Source organism: Chiloscyllium punctatum, chromosome 32 (genome assembly GCF_047496795.1).
Source record: "Chiloscyllium punctatum isolate Juve2018m chromosome 32, sChiPun1.3, whole genome shotgun sequence".
NCBI classification, from domain to species: Eukaryota; Metazoa; Chordata; class Chondrichthyes; order Orectolobiformes; family Hemiscylliidae; genus Chiloscyllium; species Chiloscyllium punctatum.
This window is the reverse complement of record NC_092770.1, coordinates 62,931,315-62,951,639: the sequence shown is the minus strand read 5'-3', so window position 1 is coordinate 62,951,639 and position 20,325 is coordinate 62,931,315. Positions and strand designations below refer to the sequence as shown.

The following is a 20,325-nucleotide window of genomic DNA, read 5'->3' as shown; positions in this document are numbered from 1 at the left end:
CAAAAAAAATTCTGCAGATGCTGTAATCCAAAGTAGGCAAACAGGAGGCTGGAAGCACCCAGCAAGCCAGGCAGCATCAGGAGGTGGAGAAGTCAATGTTTCGGAACGAGACAGTTTGTTTTACTGTCCTGATGAAGAGTCTCAACCCAAAAGGTAGACTTCTCCACTTCCTGATGCTGCCTGGCTTGCTGGGTGCTTCTAGCCTCCTATTTGTCACCCAGGATGTGTTTGATATGGTTCATTACTGGGCTACAGTCATCAGACCTCATTCCTGATGAATCACAGAATGGTTACGGCACTGAAGAAGGCCATGCGACCTATAGTGTCTGCTCTTCAAATGGACATCCTTACCTAGTGCATATATCCTGCTTTTCCCACATATCCTTGCATGTTATTTCTATCCAAAGATCGATAACCAAATGCCCTCTTGAATGTTTTAGTTCAACCTGCCTCCGCAAGACAAACATAGAATCATAAAACAGTTACAGCACAGTAGGAGGGTATCCAGCCTGTCTTGTCGTTCCTGGCTCCTTGCAAAAGCAACTTACCTTGTCCCTCCCTCATGATTTCCTGTTAGCCTGATGTCTGGCCAATCACAGCAACAGAAAATAAAGGAAGAATTGACTTTTCCAACAGAAAGTGTTTGTTATTAAACTTAAAAAGCAAGCACCTGTGGTATCCTGGAATGTTCCAGGATCCAGAGGTATTGTCCTCATTAGAGCGTTGGTCCTCGGGTTGAATAAAGAACAGAGTATTGTTAACTTTCTCATTTTGCTGTCCTTCAAGCATTGCTGTCAGAATATTCTTCTTGCACTTGTCCTTTTTAAAATGTGTATCATAGCCCAACCAATTATTCTTCATCATTCCAGTCCTGCATTGGATTTAAATGATAAAAGAGAGATGAAAACTGCAAATCATAAATGTTTTCAAATATAAATCAAAGCAGTGAATGCACAGTTTGAGGCTATATTTAGTCTGTTATTAGATTAAATTACTTACAATGTGGAAACAGGCCCTTCGGCCCAACAAATCCACACCGAGCCTCCGAAGAGCAACCCGCCCAGACCCATTCCCCTACATTTACCCCTTCACCTAACACTACAGGCAATTTAGCATGACCAATTCACCTAACCTGCACATTTTTGGACTGTGGGAGGAAACTGGAGCACCTGGAGGAAACCCACACAGACACAGGGAGAATGTGCAAACTCCACACAGACAGTTGCCTGAGGTGGGAATTGAACCCGGGTCTCTGGCGCTGTGAGGCAACAGTGCTAACCACTGTGCCACCACGATTTTTTTGATGATTTTTTTTTGTTTCTCTCTCCACATATCTTATTAAATTATTCCCTTTTCAACATAGTAGGAACAATCCTTCATTAGTTACCCTGTGAAACCTTTTATAGTTTTGAATAATCCATTTATACACTCTTAACTTCTACTGTTTCAGTGCAAAATGCCACAATTATGTCATTTTTGGTGAATAAATAAACTCTGATTTCCAGCCAGATCCGTTTGAGTCTTGACTGATCCTGCTCTATGGGCCCAGTAACTAAAGGGTGTTCAGAATTACACACAAGTAGTCGTATGCTTAACTGATGCCCACATACTAATTCAATACAACATTCAACATTAGACAGATAAAACCCAGAATCCCACTGGTCTTTTATACCAGTGGCTATACCACTAGATAGCTCTGTCTTTCCACATTTAAACAATCTTCATATTTTGGTTACACCTCCCTTAATCAATCATTTACTTAACCACTATGCCTTATTTCTCTGCATCGCTTCAGGAACCTGGGAGCAAATCCGTTCAGGCATCCATGTTGAATTATACTTCACAATTTGCCCGGGCCCTACCTTTAGAACTATAAATAATTACTGAAAAATGTTTACAGGGCCACAGATTCCCTGATAAAATAATACCTGAATATCTTACCACTATTTACTGGTCTTGGTTCATGTCCCTTAATATCCTTGATCGCCAAAATCTATCAACTTCTATTATTAATTGAACCTCAATTACATTAATCTAATTTTGGAGGCAGTGAGCTCCAGATATCCATTACTCCCTTGTTTGAAGAACTGCTTCCTGATGACATCCTGTGGCTTTGCCCTTCTTGTGCTGAGGAACGTGGAGAAAACAAAACACCTCCCAGCAGAGACTGTTGGGGGAAAGCACCTCTCACTGGTGTCTTTAATGTTCCACTCCAATTCCTATTCTTGGTCAAATCCTGAACCAGAAAGTTATATTCTCCTTAACACTATAACAAGACTATCAGGTGGCACTTCCTCAAATGATACTAAAAAATCATCACATTTCTTTTATTCACAAACGCTACTTCCTCAGGAGATGTTTCACTAAATTAGTCAAAGATGTCCCATCCTTAAAATGCCTATGTTGGTTACACAGAGAAAGAGGTCATTCACTCCCATTGGTGTTTTTGCTCCATACACGCCTGCTCCCATCTTACTTCATCGAGCTCTTGCAACATATTCTTCAAGTCTTTTTTTACCCCCTCATGTACCCATCCAGCTTCCCCTTCGATGTAACTCTGCCATTCAGCTGAATTACTGCATCTGGTAGCAAACGTAACATCTTGAACAGTTGCTGGGGAAGAAAGCCCTGCTGAATTCCTTAGTTGAAATCTTATATTTTTATCCTTTAGTTTGGAACTCCTGTACAAGTGGAGACCCCTCCTCTACAACTAATCTATCAAACGTTTATTATATTAATGACCTCCGGGTCAGCCCCTAATCCTTTCTTTTCTCAAAAAAAGAGTCACAGCCTGTTCAGTCTTCCCTGATCAGTATAACTTCTCAGTTATTAGTTAGTTGTTAGTCTTTTCTGGTTAGATCATAGAGATGTACAGCATGGAAACCGACTCTTTAGTCCAACTCGTCCATGCTGACCAGATATCCTAACCAAATCTCATCCCATTTGCCAGCACTTGGCCCACATCCCTTTAAATTCTTCCTACTCATATACCCATCTACATGTCTTTTAAATGCTGTAATTGTACCAGCCTCTACCACTTCCTCTGGCAGCTCATTCCATACACACACCACCCTCTGTGTGAAAAAGTTGCCCCTTAGGTCCCTTTTAAGTTTTTCCCCTCTCACCCTAAACCCTCTAGTTTTGGACTCCCTGACCCCAGGAAACAGACCTTGTCTGTTCACCCTATCCATGCCCTTCATGACTTTATAAACCTCTATAAGGTCATCCCTCAGTCTTTGATGCTCCAGGGAAAACAGCCCCAGCCTATTCAACCTCATCCTATGGCGCAAACTCTCCAACCCTGGCAACATTCTTGTGAATCTTTTCTGAACCCTTTCAAGTTTCACAACATCCTTCCAATAGGTAGGAGACCAGAATTACATGCAATATTCCAAACGCAGCCTAACCAAGGTCTTGTGCAGTTGCAACATGACCTCCCAACTCCTGTACTCAATGCTCTGAGCAATAAAGGCAAGCATACCAAACACCTTCTTCACTATCCTATCATTCTGTGACTCTACTTCCAAGGAACTATGAACCTGCACTCCAATGTCTCTTTGTTCAGCAACACTCTCCTGGACCTTCCCATTAAGTGTATAAGCCCTGCTCTAATTGTTTTTTCCAAAATGTAGCCCCTCGCATTTATCTAAACAAAACTCCATCTGCCACTTCTCAGCCCAGATTTTGTGGAACTCAAAACACCAACAGATCAGCCATGATCTTATTAAATGGCAGGGGAGGCTGAAGAGGCAGAATGGCTTATTTCTGCTCTATTTCGTATGTATAATTTATTCTCCCTGAAAATTTCAACGTTTACAAAAGTTGATTTTCATCCTGCATTCTGAATTCAGGATCTTTCTGGATCTTGGCATGGTCATGAAGTGGTTAGCATTGCTGTCTCACAGTGCCTTGGACCTGGGTGGATTCCACCCTCAGACGACTGTCTGTGTGGAGTTCGCACATTCACCCTCTGTCTCCGTGGGATTCCTCTGGGTGCTTGGGTTCCCCCCCCCCCCAACCCCAGTCCAAAGATGTGCAGGTTAGGTGGATTAGCCATGTAAAATGCAGGGTTACAGGGATAGACTAGGGGGATGGGTCTGGGTGGGATGATCTACAGAGGGTCAGTGTGGACTCAATGGGCCAAATGGCCTGCTTCCATACTGTAAGGATTCTATGATCTAACTTTATCCACAACGGGAGCTGGGCGGAAGTGAAGTTGGCGCGCAAAGCCATTCGGGAAGGTAAGTGATTGTTATTTAAGAACTTACCTCGACACCAAAGGTCCTTTTGCAGCAGAGAGCGGCGGGAGCTGGGCGGAAGTGAAGTCGGAGTTCTTAGTAAGGTGGAGGAACAGAGGGATGTTCATAGCTCTTTGAAAGTTGCCACTCAGGTGGATAGAGCTTGTAAGAAGGCCAATGGTGTATTAGCATTCATTAGCAGAGGGATTAAATTCAAGAGTCGTAAGGTGATGTTGCAGCTGTACAGGACATTGGTAAGGCCACATTTGGAGTACTGTGTGCAGTTCTGGTCGCCTCACTTTAGGAAAGATGTGGAAACTTTGGAGAGGGTGCAGAGGAGATTTACCAGGATGTTGCCTGGAATGGAGAATAGGTCATACGAGGATAGGTTGAGAGTGCTAGCCCTTTTCTCATTGGAACGACGAAGGATGAGGGGTGACTTGATAGAGGTTTATAGGATGATCAGGGGAACAGATAGAGTAGACAGTCAGAGACTTATTCCCCGGGTACAACAGAGTGTTATGAGGGGAGATATATTTAAGGTGAAGGGTGGAAGGTATAGGGGGGATGTCAGGGGTAGGTTCTTTACCCAGAGAGTGGTGGGGGCATGGAATGCGCTGCCTGTGGGAGTGGCAGAGTCAGAATCATTGGTGACCTTTAAGCGGCAATTGGATAGGTACATGGATAGGTGCTTAAGCGAGGACAAATGTTCGGCACAACATGGTGGGCCGAAGGGCCTGTTCTGTGCTGTATTTTTCTATGTTCTATGTTCTATGAATCTATTTGGGCTACAGTTTCTGCCTTGTGCCTTTTGTCATGAATAGGTGTCATAGATTCATAGAGATGTACAGCATGGAAACAGACCCTTCGGTCCACCCCGTCCATGCCGACCAGATATCCCAACCCAATCTCGTCCCACCTGACAGCATCCGGCCCATATCCCTCCAAACCCTTCCTATTCTTATACCCATCCAAATGCCTCTTAAATGTTGCAATTGTACCAGCCTCCACCACTTCCTCTAGCAGCTCATTCTATACATGTATCACCCTCTGCGTGAAAAAGTTGCCCCTTAGGTCTCTTTTATATCTTTCCACTCTCACCCTAAATCTATGCCCTCTAGTTCTGGACTCCCCAACCCCAGGGAAAATACTTTGTCTATTTATCCTATCCATGGCCCTCATAATTTTGTAAATCTCTATAATGTCACCCCTCAGCCTCCGACGCTCCAGGGAAAACAGCCCCAGCCTGTTCAGCCTCTCCCTGTAGCTCAGATCCTCCAACCCTGGTAACATCCTTGTAAATCTTTTCTGAACCCTTTCAAGTTTCACAACATCTTTCCGATGTTAGACCAGAATTGCACGCAATATTCCAACAGTGGCCTAACCAATGTCCTGTAGAGCCGCAACATGACCTCCCAACTCTTGTACTCAATACTCTGACCAATAAAGGAAAGCATACCAAATGCCTTCTTCACTATCCTATCTACCTGCGACTCCACTTTCAAGGAGCTATGAACCTGCACTCCAAGGTCTCTTTATTCAGCAACACTCCCTAGGACCTTACCATTAAGTGTATAAGTCCTGCTAAGATTTGCTTTCCCAAAATGCAGCACCTCGCATTTATCTGAATTATTACATTCACCACTCTAGTGCCACAGTTGACATTTCCTTTGGATTTCTTTTGGTTTTGAAACTTTGTATTTGCTAGAAACTAGAAAATGTGTCCCATTGTGTGAAACACTGAGAAGGTACTTTTCTCTGGACAATAATGAGACAGCACACTGACCTCCTGTTGAAGCTCTGATACAAATCCTTGCAAAACTAATGGACAGAAGATAGATGAACTGCAGAAAGACAATTACATTTATGCAGCAACACCCAGAACAGTGACTCTGCATGAATCTTGTATCCTTTGGTACCCAGGTGACTGGATGCACTCAATTCCTCACTACTTACCTCTTCCTTCTGTAGCACCACACAAACAGAAGGCCAAGTAACAGGAGACTGAGGAAAACCATTGATAGGACTGTGATGATAATCATTCCTGCTGAGCGGTGCCAATTCTCCTCAAGCATCTGATACGGGATAGCTGACGTGAGACAGAGTACAACAGTCAGAACACAGCACGATACTGCAAATTAGTTACACTCACAAAGCCAGTGCCTTTGCCCAGTCAAGGGAATTTGTGTTTACCTTCCTGTGGTTCAGTGTTATTTGATTCTGGCATCTATGGCTGTCACCATCTATAGAGACCAAACCCCTACTTCGCACACATTCCTCAGGAGTGTGTTAGACCCAGGGAGGGGACAGGGAGTAATGCCAATGAAGCAAATGCATCCCCATTCTATTCGATGTCACATTAGGATGATAAAAATGATGCACTAAGTTGTATTTCTTCACAAACTATCTTGAAAACTGAAACATTATAGCGACAACAGAAATCATTTCAAGCTGTCATCTAATTAAGGAATATTGTGAATTCAGGATTACAGTTTATAAGATATGATAGAACATAGAACATAAAAAAAAGCACAGTACAGGCCCTTTGGCCCTCGATGTTGCGCCGATCCAAGCCCACCTAACCTACACTAGCCCACTATCCTCCATATGCCTATCCAATGCCCGGTTAAATACCCATAAAGAGGGAGAGTCCACCACTGCTACTGGCAGGGCATTCCATGAACTCACGACGCGCTGAGTAAAGAATCTACCCCTAACATCTGTCTTATACATACCAACCCTTAATTTAGAGCTATATCCCCTCGTAATAGCTGACTCCATATGTGGAAAAAGGTTCTCATGGTCAACCCTATCTAAACCCCTAATCATCTTGTACACCTCTATCAAGTCACCCCTAAACCTTCTTTTCTCCAATGAAAACAGCCCCAAGTGCCTCAGCCTTTCCTCATACGATCTTCCTACCATACCAGGCAACATCCTGGTAAACCTCCTCTGCACCCGTTCCAGTGCCTCCACATCCTTCCTATAGTATGGCAACCAAAACTGCACACAATACTCCAGATGCAGCCGCACCAGAGTCTTATACAACTGCAACATGACCTCAGGACTCCAGAACTCAATTCCTCTACCAATAAAAGCCAATATGCCATATGCCTTCTTCACCGCACTATTTACCTGGGTGGCAACTTTTAGAGATCTGTGTACATGGACACCAAGATCGCTCTGCTCATCCACACTACCAAGTATCCGACCATTAGCCCAGTACCCCATCTTTTTGTTACTCATACCAAAGTGAATCACCTCACACTTACCCACATTGAACTCCATTTGCCACCTTTCTGCCCAGCTCTGCAGCTTATCTATATCCCGCTGTAACCTGACACATCCTTCCTCACTGTCAACAACTCCACCGACTTTCGTGTCATCCGCAAACTTGCTCACCCAACCTTCTAACCCCTCCTCCAGGTCATTTATAAAAATGACAAACAGCAATGGTCCCAAAACAGATCCTTGTGGAACACCGCTAGTAGCTGCACTCCAAGATGAACCTTTATCATCAACTACTACCCTCTGTCTTCTTCCAGCCAGCCAATTCCTAATCCAAAACTCCAACTCACACTCAATGCCATACCTCCGTATTTTTTGCAGTAGCCTACCATGGGGAACCTTATCAAACGCCTTACTAAAATCCATATACACCACATCTACCACTTTACCCTCGTCCACCTCCTTAGTCACCTTCTCAAAGAATTCAATAAGGTTTGTGAGGCACGATCTGCCCTTCACAAAACCATGCTGACTATCCTTGATCACATTATTCCTATCCAGATGTTCATAAATCCTATCCCTTACAATTCTCTCTAAGACTTTGCCCACAACAGAAGTGAGGCTCACCGGCCTATAGTTACTAGGGTTATCCCTACTCCCCTTCTTGAACAAGGGAACCACATTTACTATCCTCCAGTCTTCTGGCACTATTCCTGTAGACAATGAGGACATAAAAATCAAGGCCAATGGCTCTGCAATATCCTCCCTTGCTTCCCAGAGAATCCTAGGATAAATGCCATCAAGCCCAGGGGACTTATCTATTTTCACCCTTCCCAGAATTTCCAACACCGCTTCCCTCCATACCTCAAAGCCGTCCATTCTAATTAATTGTGACTCAGTATTCATATCGGCAACAATGTCCTGTTCCTGAGTGAATACTGACGAAAAGTATTCATTCAGTGTCTCCCCAATCTCTTGAGCCTCCACACGCAACTTCCCACTACTATTCTTGACTGGACCTATCCTACCCTAGTCATTCTTTTATTCCTGACATACCTATAGAAAGCCTTTGGGTTTTCCCTAATCCTACCGACTAAGGACTTTTCATGTCCCTTCCTTGCTGCTCTTAGCTCTCTCTTCAGATCCTTCCTGGCTACCTTATAACTCTCAATCGCCCCAATTGAACCTTCACGCCTCATCTTTACATAGGCCGCCCTCTTCCTTTTAACAAGGGATTCCAATTCCTTATTAAACCACGGCTCCCTCACACGACCCTTTTCTCCCTGCCTGACAGGTGCATACTTATCAAGGACACTCAATAGTTGCTCCTTGAGCAAGCTCCACATATCAATTGCGCCCTTGCCTTGAAGCCTACTTTTCCAAGCCACGCATCCCAAGTCGTGCCTCACCGCATCATAATTTCCCTGGCCCCAGCTATAACTCTTGCCCTGCAATGCACACTTATCCCTCTCCATCACTAGAGTAAAAGTCACCGAATTGTGGTCACTGTCCCCAGAGTGCTCACCCACCTCCAATTCTAACACCTGGCCTGGTTCATTACCTAGAACCAAATCCAGTATGGCCTCACCTCTTGTTGGCCTGTCTACATATTGTGTCAGGAAACCCTCCTGCACACATTGGACAAACACCGACCCATCTAACGAACTCGAGCTATAGCTTTCCCAGTCAATATCAGGAAAGTTAAAGGCCCCCATAACAACCACCCTATTACTTTCACTCTTCTCCTGAATTCATCCTCGCAATCCTTTCTTCTACGTCTCTCGGACTATTAGGAGGCCTGTAGAAAACTCCTAACAGGGTGACCTTACCTTTCCTATTCCTAACCTCAGCCCAAACTACCTCAGATGGCGAGTCTTCATCCATCGTCCTTTCCACCGCTGTAATACTATCTTTGACAAGCAATGCCACACCTTCCCCTCTTTTACCCCCACCTCTGACCCTACTAAAACATTTAAACCCTGGAACCTGCAACAGCCAATCCTGTTCCTGTTCTACCCATGTCTCCGTAATAGCCACAACATCGAAATCCCAGGGACCAACCCACGCTACAAGTTCACCTACCTTATTTCGTATACTTCTTGCATTGAAGTATACACACTTCAAGCCACTTTCCTGTTTACAGGCACCCTCCTTTGAGATTGATGCCATGTTCCTAACCTCCCTACACTCCAGGTCCTGCACCCTAAAGCTACACTCTAGGTTCCCATGCCCCTGCAGAGTTAGTTTAAACCCCCCCTAAGAGCACTAGTAAACCTCCCCCCAAGGATACTGGTGCCCCTCAGGTTCAAGTGTAGACCATCCTGTTTATAGAGGTCCCACCTTCCCCAGAAAGAACCCCAGTTATCCAGAAACCGGAATCCCTCCCTCCTGCACCATCCCTGTAGCCACGCATTTAACTGTTCTCTCTCCCTATTCCTTGACTCTTTATCACGTGGCACGAGTAACAAACCAGAGACAACAACTCTGTTTGTTCTAACTCTGAGCTTCCAACCTAGCTCCCTGAAAGCCTGCCTAACATCCTCAGCCCTCCTCCAACTTATGTCATTGGTGCCAATGTGGACCAACTCCAGCTCCAGTTCCCTAACACAGTCTTGGATAAATGATATATTTATCCAAATCAGATTTGCCCCTTTTCTATTCCCTTTGTTATAACCCTTCCTTTTTTTTTAAACCCTCATCTCCTCTAAACACTTTAAGAATACAGTATTTGGTTCTGGTCATCTTTCCATTGGAAGGACCTTGTGAAAATTGAAAGGGTGCAGAAAGGACTTACAAGGACGTCACCGGATTTAGGGAGAGGCTGAAGAGGCTGGGGCTATTTTCCCCGGAGCATTGGAGGCTGAGGGGTGACCTTATAAAGATTTAAAGAATCATGAGGGGCATGGATAGTGACAGCTAAGGACTTTTTCCTCGGGTGGGGGAGTCCAAAACTAGAGGGCATAGATTTAAGATGAGAGGGGAAAGATTTAAAAAGGAGCTGAGGGGTAACTTTTTTACGCAGAGGGTGGTGCATGAATGGAATGAGCTGCCAGAGGAAGTGGAGGCGGATACAATTACAGCATTTAAAAGGCATCTGGATGGGTATATGAGTAGGAAGGGTTCAGAAGAATATGGGCCAAATGCTGGCAAATGGTATAAGGTCAGATTGGGATGTCTGGTTGGTGCAGATGAGTTGGCTGAAGGGTCTGTTCAATGCTGTATGACTTTACGAAGTCTGTGAGATACCATGAGACTGGGCTCAAGAGATGCCAAGAGCTCGCTGTTACCCAAGTCACATGGTATCTCTCAGACATATGAACCTGAACGGTGTAGTGGATGGATTCTGGTGAAGGAAGGAAGAAAAGCTGATACAAAACACATCTTTCCTCAGACAGGGTAAACTGGATGGGAATGGGATTGAAGGGCAGCTTGTATTTTTTGCTGCTCAAGATGGCCATTGGCTGACCTGCTCCAGGGCTGTCCGCAGGTTGCTCCCCCTCTGATCTTTTTCTAGCCACTTCGACTTCACTTGTCATCTCCTCCAAAACCCAATCCAATGTACATTCGATGAACAGGTACAAGCAGAACTTTATAGTTAGAAGTGGGGCCTTGGAGTGGGGGTCTCGCCCCAGCTGAAGAGTTGGCCAGGGCCTCACGTGCCCTAGTTAGAGGTTGGAACATTGAATTTGATTGGCCAATTCCAGGCCTTTCTCGGAGATCAAGAGTCCCAGGGTTTCAAGTCAGCTACCAGGGACCAACAGTTCCACCAGGTCAGTGGTGATTGATCCCTGCATGACACGCACTCAAGGCCTAGGAAGCCTGAAAGTAGACCCTGCACAGTACTCTCCTGCTTGGCATGGTCCTTCCACAGCAAAAACCTGGCCCACTGCTGGAACATGGTTTTAATTAGCCCTCACCAACAAACGTGCCACAGGGAAAATTCTGCCCTGTGTCCTGCCAGATAGGTCATCGGAATCCTCACATCTGCTTTTTCAAGTGCACACAGTATCATGGGTCTCATCGAAAAATCTTGTCAACTGCCCTTGAGATTGCAGCAATTTTCCTTACGATTACTCCCTTGATGTTCAACATCAATCCGTGTCTCTTGTGTTTTCTGCTAACATCCTAATCTGCAATAAAACTACTCATGGGCAGAGAGAGAAGATTTTCCTGAATAATAACGATGATGAACATCTCAATTAGCAAAGGCCTACACGGCTCCGTTTCAACATTCTCAATTGTTAGGGGAGATGGCGTTCTGGTGGCAATGTCACTGGACTCATAATCCAGGCGGTCAGGCTTATACCCTGCAGATCTGGGTTCAAATCCATAGTAGCTGGGGAAAGGGTAAAGAAATCAACATGGTCTGTCTCTGTCCAAATGGCTAAAGTCAGACATAACTACAGATATCATAGCAAATGAGGGAGTGGAAAACTGAGCTCTTAAACTATATCCATGCTGTTTTACAATGTAGTGTAATTCTAAGAACACATTTGCCCTTGTAACCATGTTCCACTGCAATCAATAATGTTTCTATTTTGGAAAGAGTTCAGGTACTAGATTGTGAGATGACAATGCAGGTTTTTCTATCATTCCTTCCTGGAACTAGAGATTTAGGGTTCACATCTTCATGATTGATTGGTTGCTAACCCAACCCACCTTGTTTGGTGTGGAATTTATCTGACCAATTGCTGCTCATAATCTCGCCTCTATGTTGATCAACCAGAAGATACTTGATCCTGGGGAGGACAAAATCCAAGTCAGTATACTTTCTCAAAATCTCACCCAAAGTTGAAGCAAAATTACATTTTTCACAAAGTATCTTTTCTTAGTCAGAGCAGTTTTTGTTCCTGCTTCCCCCAATTTCTTCCCTTTCTCCTCATAGTCTCTTTTGCATTACATCCAATGATGCCTCGAATATCTCATATCCGGGTGTTTCTTTTCATATTGGAACCTGTAGATTGAGTGCTGAACAATATAATTACAACTGTTAGTGATCTCCATGAAAATTGATCTGTTAATCCAATTATTTGAGGGGAATGGTACGTGACAGATGTGTGTAACTAACTAATCCATGTAAGGGTATGCATAACTGAATATTTCATTACAATTTTTGTTATTTACTTTCTTCTGCAGCATATCTCCCATAAATGTTGGACATTCTCTACTGATGAAATATTGCGTCATCAGGAATTGCATTGCCAGTTTAGATCACCTCTCAGCAAGCCAGCCAAAGAAACATCACTGAAGGTGACACTTCAGAGTGCAGGACTATTGTAGGTGTCACCTTGAATGTGTCATGCAACAAAAGCCCTGCATATCCTCTAACATGGAAATAAAAAGATCCTAGTGAGAAAAAAAAATCATGAAGATTTATTGTCTTCTTCTAATATTTATTTCTTCATCAATCCCATTAAAGAGAGAGTAAGTGGTCATTTACATTGTTATTATTTGCTGTGTTTAGCATTACAACAGGAACAGCAGTTCAGAAAGTACTTATAATTGGCTTTAGGGATCTTTACGGGTTGAGAATGGCACAACAGAAATGCAAGCGTCTTATTTTCTGAGCCCATAAGCAACATGGTGTGTAATATTTGGACCAGGCCTATTCTGAGTCAGTTAATGTGCATCTGTCTGATATTCCACTTGGCATTCCAGAGACATGGAACCAGGATTGATCCTGTCGAGTCATCCTAACACTTCAGAGGATTATGATCCCACTCTGTTTTGAAAAGAATATGCTGGGCACATTTATAGGTTTCTGGAAATTCATGCCTGAAGCAAGTCAACCCTGCTCCACTGAAAACACCTCGGTCACATTCAGGCTAAAGCTCACCTGTAGGTTGTGTTGGAGTGCAGTGGCTTGTCACAGACGACCAGAGAGTGGCACGTGCTATTGGAGCCAACCACATAGTACAGCAAGGTCTTGGAAAGGTCCAGATTCTTTCCATCATCACAGTCGTACACTGAGAGGTGCTGCTGTGCAACATACGGACTTTGCTGCCCTGGGTCAGATTGATTGGAGACCCCACTGATTGAGTTCAAAGATAGCAGTGTAAAATTCCTGTAGGCAACTGGGCACAGAAAAAAAAAACTTGTGAACTCAAGTAGGACATCGAGAGCATATCGCCATGGTCATTAACACCAAAGAAAACGCTTAAAAGCTCCACAAAGTACAATTAAAGGAGAAGTAATTTCTGTTAAGCAGCAAAAGCACGCTTATTCACAATAAGAAGTCAGTGTGGCAAAAATGGCCTGAGAGGTTTGGATTAATTACCTCGGGTCTGTGTTCCAGCAGATTGATGGACCCACCCCAGTGTTACGACAGGGCTCAGTTCTCTGACATGACTGGACACTTCCCGATATCAGGATGGGTTTGTCAAGGAAATCTATCCAATTGTGCTTAAATAATTGTCCAGCATGTTGAAGGTAAATGAGTTGGGCTGATCAACCAGAAGTGGTTCTCTGAGGGACAGGAATACATGGAGTTGTGAAGGTGGGTTGAGAATGTGGGATAGAAACATGAGGATGTTCTGGAGGGATGAGGAGATTGGTGACCAGCTGTGGAAGCTCCAGTCTCCCTCCCTTGATGATCCGCTGTGCCCATGTAACTTATACTACTGGCTGTCAACCTTACATACACACAACATAGAAAACACTCCGCAAGGAGGCCAAGGCAGGCACTACTCAATCCAAAGTCCTCATCTGCTGCACGCCTCTTACATGCAGTGGGGAACTGGAAGGCTCATATTGCTTTCTCATTGGCGGGAGCAGACCTGGGGATGTGCAAACGCATGTAAAAGGGTGTCTGCCATTGGAAAGCTCTTTCGGCCAATAGGGGAAAGGCTTCAGGAATCTGAAGCACAAAGGGATTTGGGAGTCCTAGTTTAGGATTCTCTTAGTGTTAATCTGCAGGTTCATTTGGGAGTTAGGAAGACAAAGGCAATGTTAGCATTCGTTTCAAGAGGGCTAGATTACAAGAGCAAGGATGTACTGCTGAGGCTCTAGAAGGCTCTGGTCAGACCGCATTTGGAATATTGTGAGCAAGTTTGGGTGCCTTACCTAAGGAAAGACATATGGGTGCAGAGGAGGTTTACAAGAATAATTCCAGAAATATGAGGAGCAGTTGAGGACTCTGTATTGTATGGAGTTTCGAAGGAAGAGGGGACGGGGGATCTAATTGAAACCTACAGAATACTGAGAGACCTGGATAGACCGGACATGGACAAGATGTTTCCACTAGTAGGACTAGGACCAGAAAGTACAGCCTCCGAGCGAACAGATGACTCTTTAGGCCTGAGATGAGGGGGAGTTTCTTCAACTAGAGGGTGGTGAATCTGTGGAACTCATTGCTGCAGAGGGCTGTGGAGGCCAGGTCAGTGAATGCATTTCAGACAAGAGATTGATACGTTCTTGACTGGGATGGGGATAAGTGTTACTGGGAGAATGCAGAAGAATGAGATTGAGACACATATTGTCCATAATCAAATTGTGGACCAGAGTCAACGGGTTGAATGGCCTAATACTGCTCCCATATCTTTTGGTTTATTTTCTTACAAATTTTGATAACTTCAAACTTGCATCCCAAATGGTGGGAACCCAATTTCTTTCCTTTCATGTAAGCAAGTTCCCCACATCCAGGAGCAGTTTAAGATTCTGCCCTTAATATGGGATCAATGTAATACTTGTTGTGATGTGAAGCATCAGGAACAGTGTGTGCTTCAGGCTTGTCAGAGTTGGGAGCGAGGGTATGGCATCCAACGTGATCAGTGAAGCAAGAAGATTGAGGGGAAGGAATAGAAAAAAAACTGAAAATACTCCATAGGTCATGGAGAAAAAAAAAGATTAAGTGTGAAAATACAGGATGATGGAGGGTGTGAGGAAGGAAGATCACAAGAAAACGCTTACAATCAACTGGAGTGGACTAAATGAGAAAAAGCCAAAATAGTGCAGGATAAATCGGGGTTGAAGGTCATGAAAGGATGGTTCTAAAGGAGGTGAAATTTGGCAACAGTTGAATCGTTGCCAGTGCACCCTGTCCAAACCCAGATCAGAACATGAAAGCAGAACAGTGACGACATTCAAGGACGGGCTAAAAGGGCGTTCAAAACAAAAACGTTCCCACAATGGAAGAGGCAAAGCTTCCGAATATCGACATCTGAAGGTGCAAAAGAGCACGCAGATTAGGATAAAGCAAAAAAAAACTCATGACAGATGGAAAGAGCTCAATGCTGCAGAAATTCCGTAAAACCAGAAGACGTAGAAAGAGGCTATTCTGCCCTTCAGTCTGATAATGTCTAACCTGATCATCCTGAACTGCACTTTCCTGCCTTTGATTTCTTTCCTGATTAAGGGTGGGCAAAGGTGGCTACAGGTTGTTTTCCTTTATCGGCCAAGGTCTAGAGGGCAGCAGGAAGACGGATTTGCAAGGCATAGTTGGATAACAGATTGTCACAAAGTGGTTGCAGTCAATGTGCAGTGGATGTGGGAAGATGGTGCACAACAGATCATTGAGACCACCATGACAGCAGATCTCCTGACAACCGCAGCTCTAAGCACTGCAGCAACAGCAACTAGAGCATAAAGCCAGGAAGGTTTTGCTAGAACAGTATAGAACATTAGTTATACTACACCTACAGAACATTTTTTGGCCACTGTATCACAGGAAGGACATTATCATGGTAGAGAGAATACAGAAGAAATGTATAAGGGTGTTACCAGGAAAGGTTGAGAGGAAAGATTGTATAAGCTTGGTTTCTTATGACAGCATAGGAGGCAGAGAGAAGATATAATTGAGGTGTGTACAATTATGAGGGACTTGCATAGGTGAGATTAGGAGAACTATTTCCATTAGCACAGCGGCCAATAACCAAGGAACAAAGGTTTAAAGAAAATCATAGAAAAGGGGAGTTTTTTTTTAAACCAGAGATGATGGCATTGGACATCAGGAACTCCCTTAACTGAATGGATGCTACAGGAAGAAATTCTTGTTATAGTTAAAAAAGACACTTGGATATGCACCTGATATGCTGCAATCTGCAGAGTAATGCACCAAAAGCTGGAACTAAGATTAGATGGGATCACGTTTTCTTGGCTGGTAGAGAAATGATAGACTGAAGGCCTTCCTGCTATGCCATAACTATTTGTATGCTTTGTTTTTCTGGATAGCAGGTGCTGTAATGGTTCAGCCATTGTCATTTAATTCAGAATCTATTGTTTTTATATGTGCCCATTACCATTTCCCTTAACTACACCCCATTATTGTGGGCGGCATGGTGGCTAGCCTCACAGCGCCAGGGACTGAGTTCGATTCCAGCCTCAGGCGACTGTGCTGTGTGGAGTTTGCACATTCTTCCCATGTCTGCGTGGGTTTCCTCTGAGTGCTCTGGTGTTCTCCCACAGTCCAAAGATGTGCAGGTTAGGTGGATCAGCCGTGCTAAATTGCCCATGGTGTCCAAGGATGTGCAGGCTAGGTGGGTTAGCCATGGGAAATGCAGGGTAACAGGGGTAGGGTAAGGGGATAGGTCAGGGTGGGATGCTTTTCAGTAGGTTGATGTGGACCTGATGGGCCAAATGGCCTATGTCCACACTATGAGGATTCTATGAACTAGACCTAACTCCTTTTTAAAAACATTCACTGCTTTGGCCTAGACTGCATTCTTTGCCAGAGAATTCTGCAGCTCAGCACTCTCTGGGTGAAGAAATTTCTCCTTATCTCAGACCTAAATGGACTGTGACCCCCCCCCCCCCCCCCCCCACTGCCCTCCCAGGTCATTGAGAACATCCTTCCTTGTTAACCCTGACTAGTCACTGTTAGAATTTTATAGATATTTATCTGGACCTCCCTCATTTTGCAAATCTCCAGTGAAGGTAGTCCTAACTGATCCAGTCTCTCTGCATTTACAATCTTGCTGTTCCAGGAATGAGTCTGGCAAACCTTCATTGTATTGTCTCCATAGCCAGAACATCCTTCCCCAGGAAAGGAGACCAAAACTGCACACAATACTCCAGGTATAGTTTCACCAAGGCCTGTACATTTGCAGCAAGACATCCCTGCTCCTGTACTCGAATCCTCTCGCTGTGAAGGACATCATACCAGTTGCACCTTCCCCCTTCCCAAACCGTTGCCATTCAGATAATAATCTGCCTTCCGAGTTTAGCCACCAAAGTGGATAACCTCATATTTGTCAGAGCTAACATTAACAGTGTGGGGAAGTCAAAAGCTACGCAGTAGTTCATCTCTGGAGGTTCAGGAGGATTTACCCCCTTCATGTTTTTAACATTCAAACATGCCGAAGGTTCATTTGGAACTGAGTTGAAGACACTCCAAAGCAAATTACATTTTTCTGCCACTGATTGGTTCCGTGTATCTGATGTAACAAAACATACCATCACAGAAAGCTGAAACACAAGGAAATGGCTACAAAGATGGAAGAATGAAAAGATATACCTTCATTCTCTGCAACAACAATGTAAAGCGAGAGACGACCATACGACGCATCCAACTGTCTGGCAGCTGTATCGAACATCCCACACTCTGGCAATCTCAACATTATACTTGATGCCCTTATAGAGACAGCCTCATTGATGAGTAGCCTTGGCTTTAGTTTTTGCACTAAAAGGAGAAAAAGAATTATGGAATTTATAGAAAGATTTCTATTGCACGTTTTGGACTGTTATAGACTTCAATGAGATCTGCCATCATTTTTCAAAACTCCAGTGAATACAGTCCTATCTGATCCTAGCCAATGCAGCACAGTGACTCAGTGTTTAGAACTGCTGCCTCACAGCATCAGGGACCCAGGTTCGATTCCACCCTTGGGTGACCATCTGTGTGGAGTTTACGTGTTCTCCCTGTGTCTGTGTGGGTTTCCTCCAGGTGTTCTGGTTTCATATCACAGCCCAAAGGTGTGCAGTTTAGGTGGAAGGGTGAAACTAAACTGCCCCAGAAGTGTGCTGGCTAGGTAGGTTAGCCACAGTGAATTGCAGGGTTACAGGATAGGGTAGGGGTATGGGTCTAAGTGGAATGATCAATGAAGCGTCAGTGTGGACTCAATGGGCTGAATGGCCTGCGTCCATGCTGTTGGGATTCTATGACTTCTGAAAGCTCTTTTCAGTTAGTTACATGGAAGGGGTCAATACGTGGTCATGAGCATGGTGCTGGAAAAGCACAGCAGGTCAGGCAGCATCCGAGAAACAGGAGAATCGATGTTTTGGGCGTAAACCCTTCATCAGGAATGAGGCTTGTGGTCCGGGGAGGTAAGAGATAAATGGGAGGGGGAGTGAGGCTGGGGGAGCGGGGGGGGCAGGTAACTGGGAATGTGATAGGTAGATGAACGTGGGGGGGGTGAAGCTGATAGTTTGGAGAGGAGGATGGAGCGGATAGATGGGAAAGACAGTGGACAGGTCAAACCGAGTTGGAAGCTTGGGAATAAGGTGAGGGGAGGAGGAAATAAGAACACTGGTGAAATCCACATTAATCCCGTGTGGTTGCAGGGTCCTAAGATGGAAGATGAGGCATTCTTCCTCCAGGTATTGGGTGGTTAGGGTTTGGTGATGAAGAAGGAGGCCTGGGACCTGCATGTCCTTGGTGGAGTGAGAGGGGGAGTTGAAGTGTTCAGCCACGGGTCGGTGGGGTTGGTTGGTACGGGTGTCCCAGAGATGTTGTCTGAAACAATCCGCAAGTTGGCATCCTGTCTTCCCGATGTAGAGGAGACCACACCGAGTGCATCTTTTGCAGGAGATGACATTGGTAGAGGTGCAGGTAAATTTCTGTTGGATGTGGAAGGAACCTAGACCCCATGACTCAATGGTGGGAGCATTACTAACTGCGACATGGTTGCCATATTCTTACCAATACTCGGCGAGGCAAATGGAAGGAATGTGGAAACCTAGGGCATACCATTCCTGTTCAGAAATCCAAGTTAAAATCTGAAATTTGTTTTCGAGTCTCAATGGTTCAGGATTAGACAGGCAGCAGCTGAACTAGGCAGGCTGCAGGATCACAGTCCAACTATTTATGCTGGACTAATTAAACACAGTGAGAGTGGGCTAGAACCGAAGGGAAGCTGAGCAGTGTGAGGGCAAGGAAGCTCAGCCAATGTTGCCAACGGTAGTCGGTGTGTAAGAGACCCTGATTGGGACTTGGCTACGATGTTCCAGGCTTTAGATACTCCCCACTGCCTATTTCACAGGAGGAATAGCTAATTGAGTGGGTTACCTAATGACATCAGAATTTGACAAAGAAATTAATAGCTTCAGAAAAGAATTGGGAAGAGCAGAGAACAGAGTTGAAAAAATAAATATGTATTAATGTTTAACAAATGCAGGGCAAGTTAAATATGTTGCTAAAATACGTATTAAATATGTAGTATTCCAAGAACACAAAGAACAGTACAATGCACAGTAGACCCTTTGGCCCACCAAGATCCATGCTGACATATGACCCTTTCTAAAACTTAAACTCTTTTGCCTCTACGCAGTCTGTATCCCTCTATTCCCTCCCTGTTCATATATGTATCAAGACGCCTCTTAAACATTGCTATTGTATTTGCCTCCACCACCTCCTCTGGCACTTAACACCTTCGCTGTAAACAAAAACTCACCTCTCACATCTCCTTTAACCCTGCCCCCTATTACTGTAAGGAGAAAGTGAGGACTGCAGATGCTGGAGATCAGAATTGAGAATGCAGTGCTGGAAAAGCACAGGTCAGGCAGCATCTGAGAGGCAGGAGAATGGACGTTTTGGGTAACAGTCTTTCATGAGGAATTTCTGAAGAAAGGCTGTTGCCCAAAACATCGATTCTCCTGCTCCTCTGATGCTGCCTGACCTGCTGTGATTTTCCAGCAGCACACTCTC

General features: G+C 44.5%; 1 protein-coding gene across 1 annotated transcript in view; it reads right to left on the bottom strand.

Moving 5' to 3' along the window:
- LOC140457815 (uncharacterized) overlaps positions 1 to 20,325 on the bottom strand; it is a 128,887-nt gene that overhangs the window by 31,238 nt on the left and 77,324 nt on the right. Inside the window, exons 29-33 of the mRNA XM_072551432.1 lie at positions 17,917 to 18,081; positions 13,303 to 13,540; positions 12,126 to 12,205; positions 6,195 to 6,327; positions 671 to 871 (exon numbers count right to left, since the gene is read on the bottom strand). Of these exons, the coding sequence (XP_072407533.1) occupies positions 671 to 871; positions 6,195 to 6,327; positions 12,126 to 12,205; positions 13,303 to 13,540; positions 17,917 to 18,081 (817 nt within the window). The remainder of the gene's footprint in view (positions 1 to 670; positions 872 to 6,194; positions 6,328 to 12,125; positions 12,206 to 13,302; positions 13,541 to 17,916; positions 18,082 to 20,325) is intronic.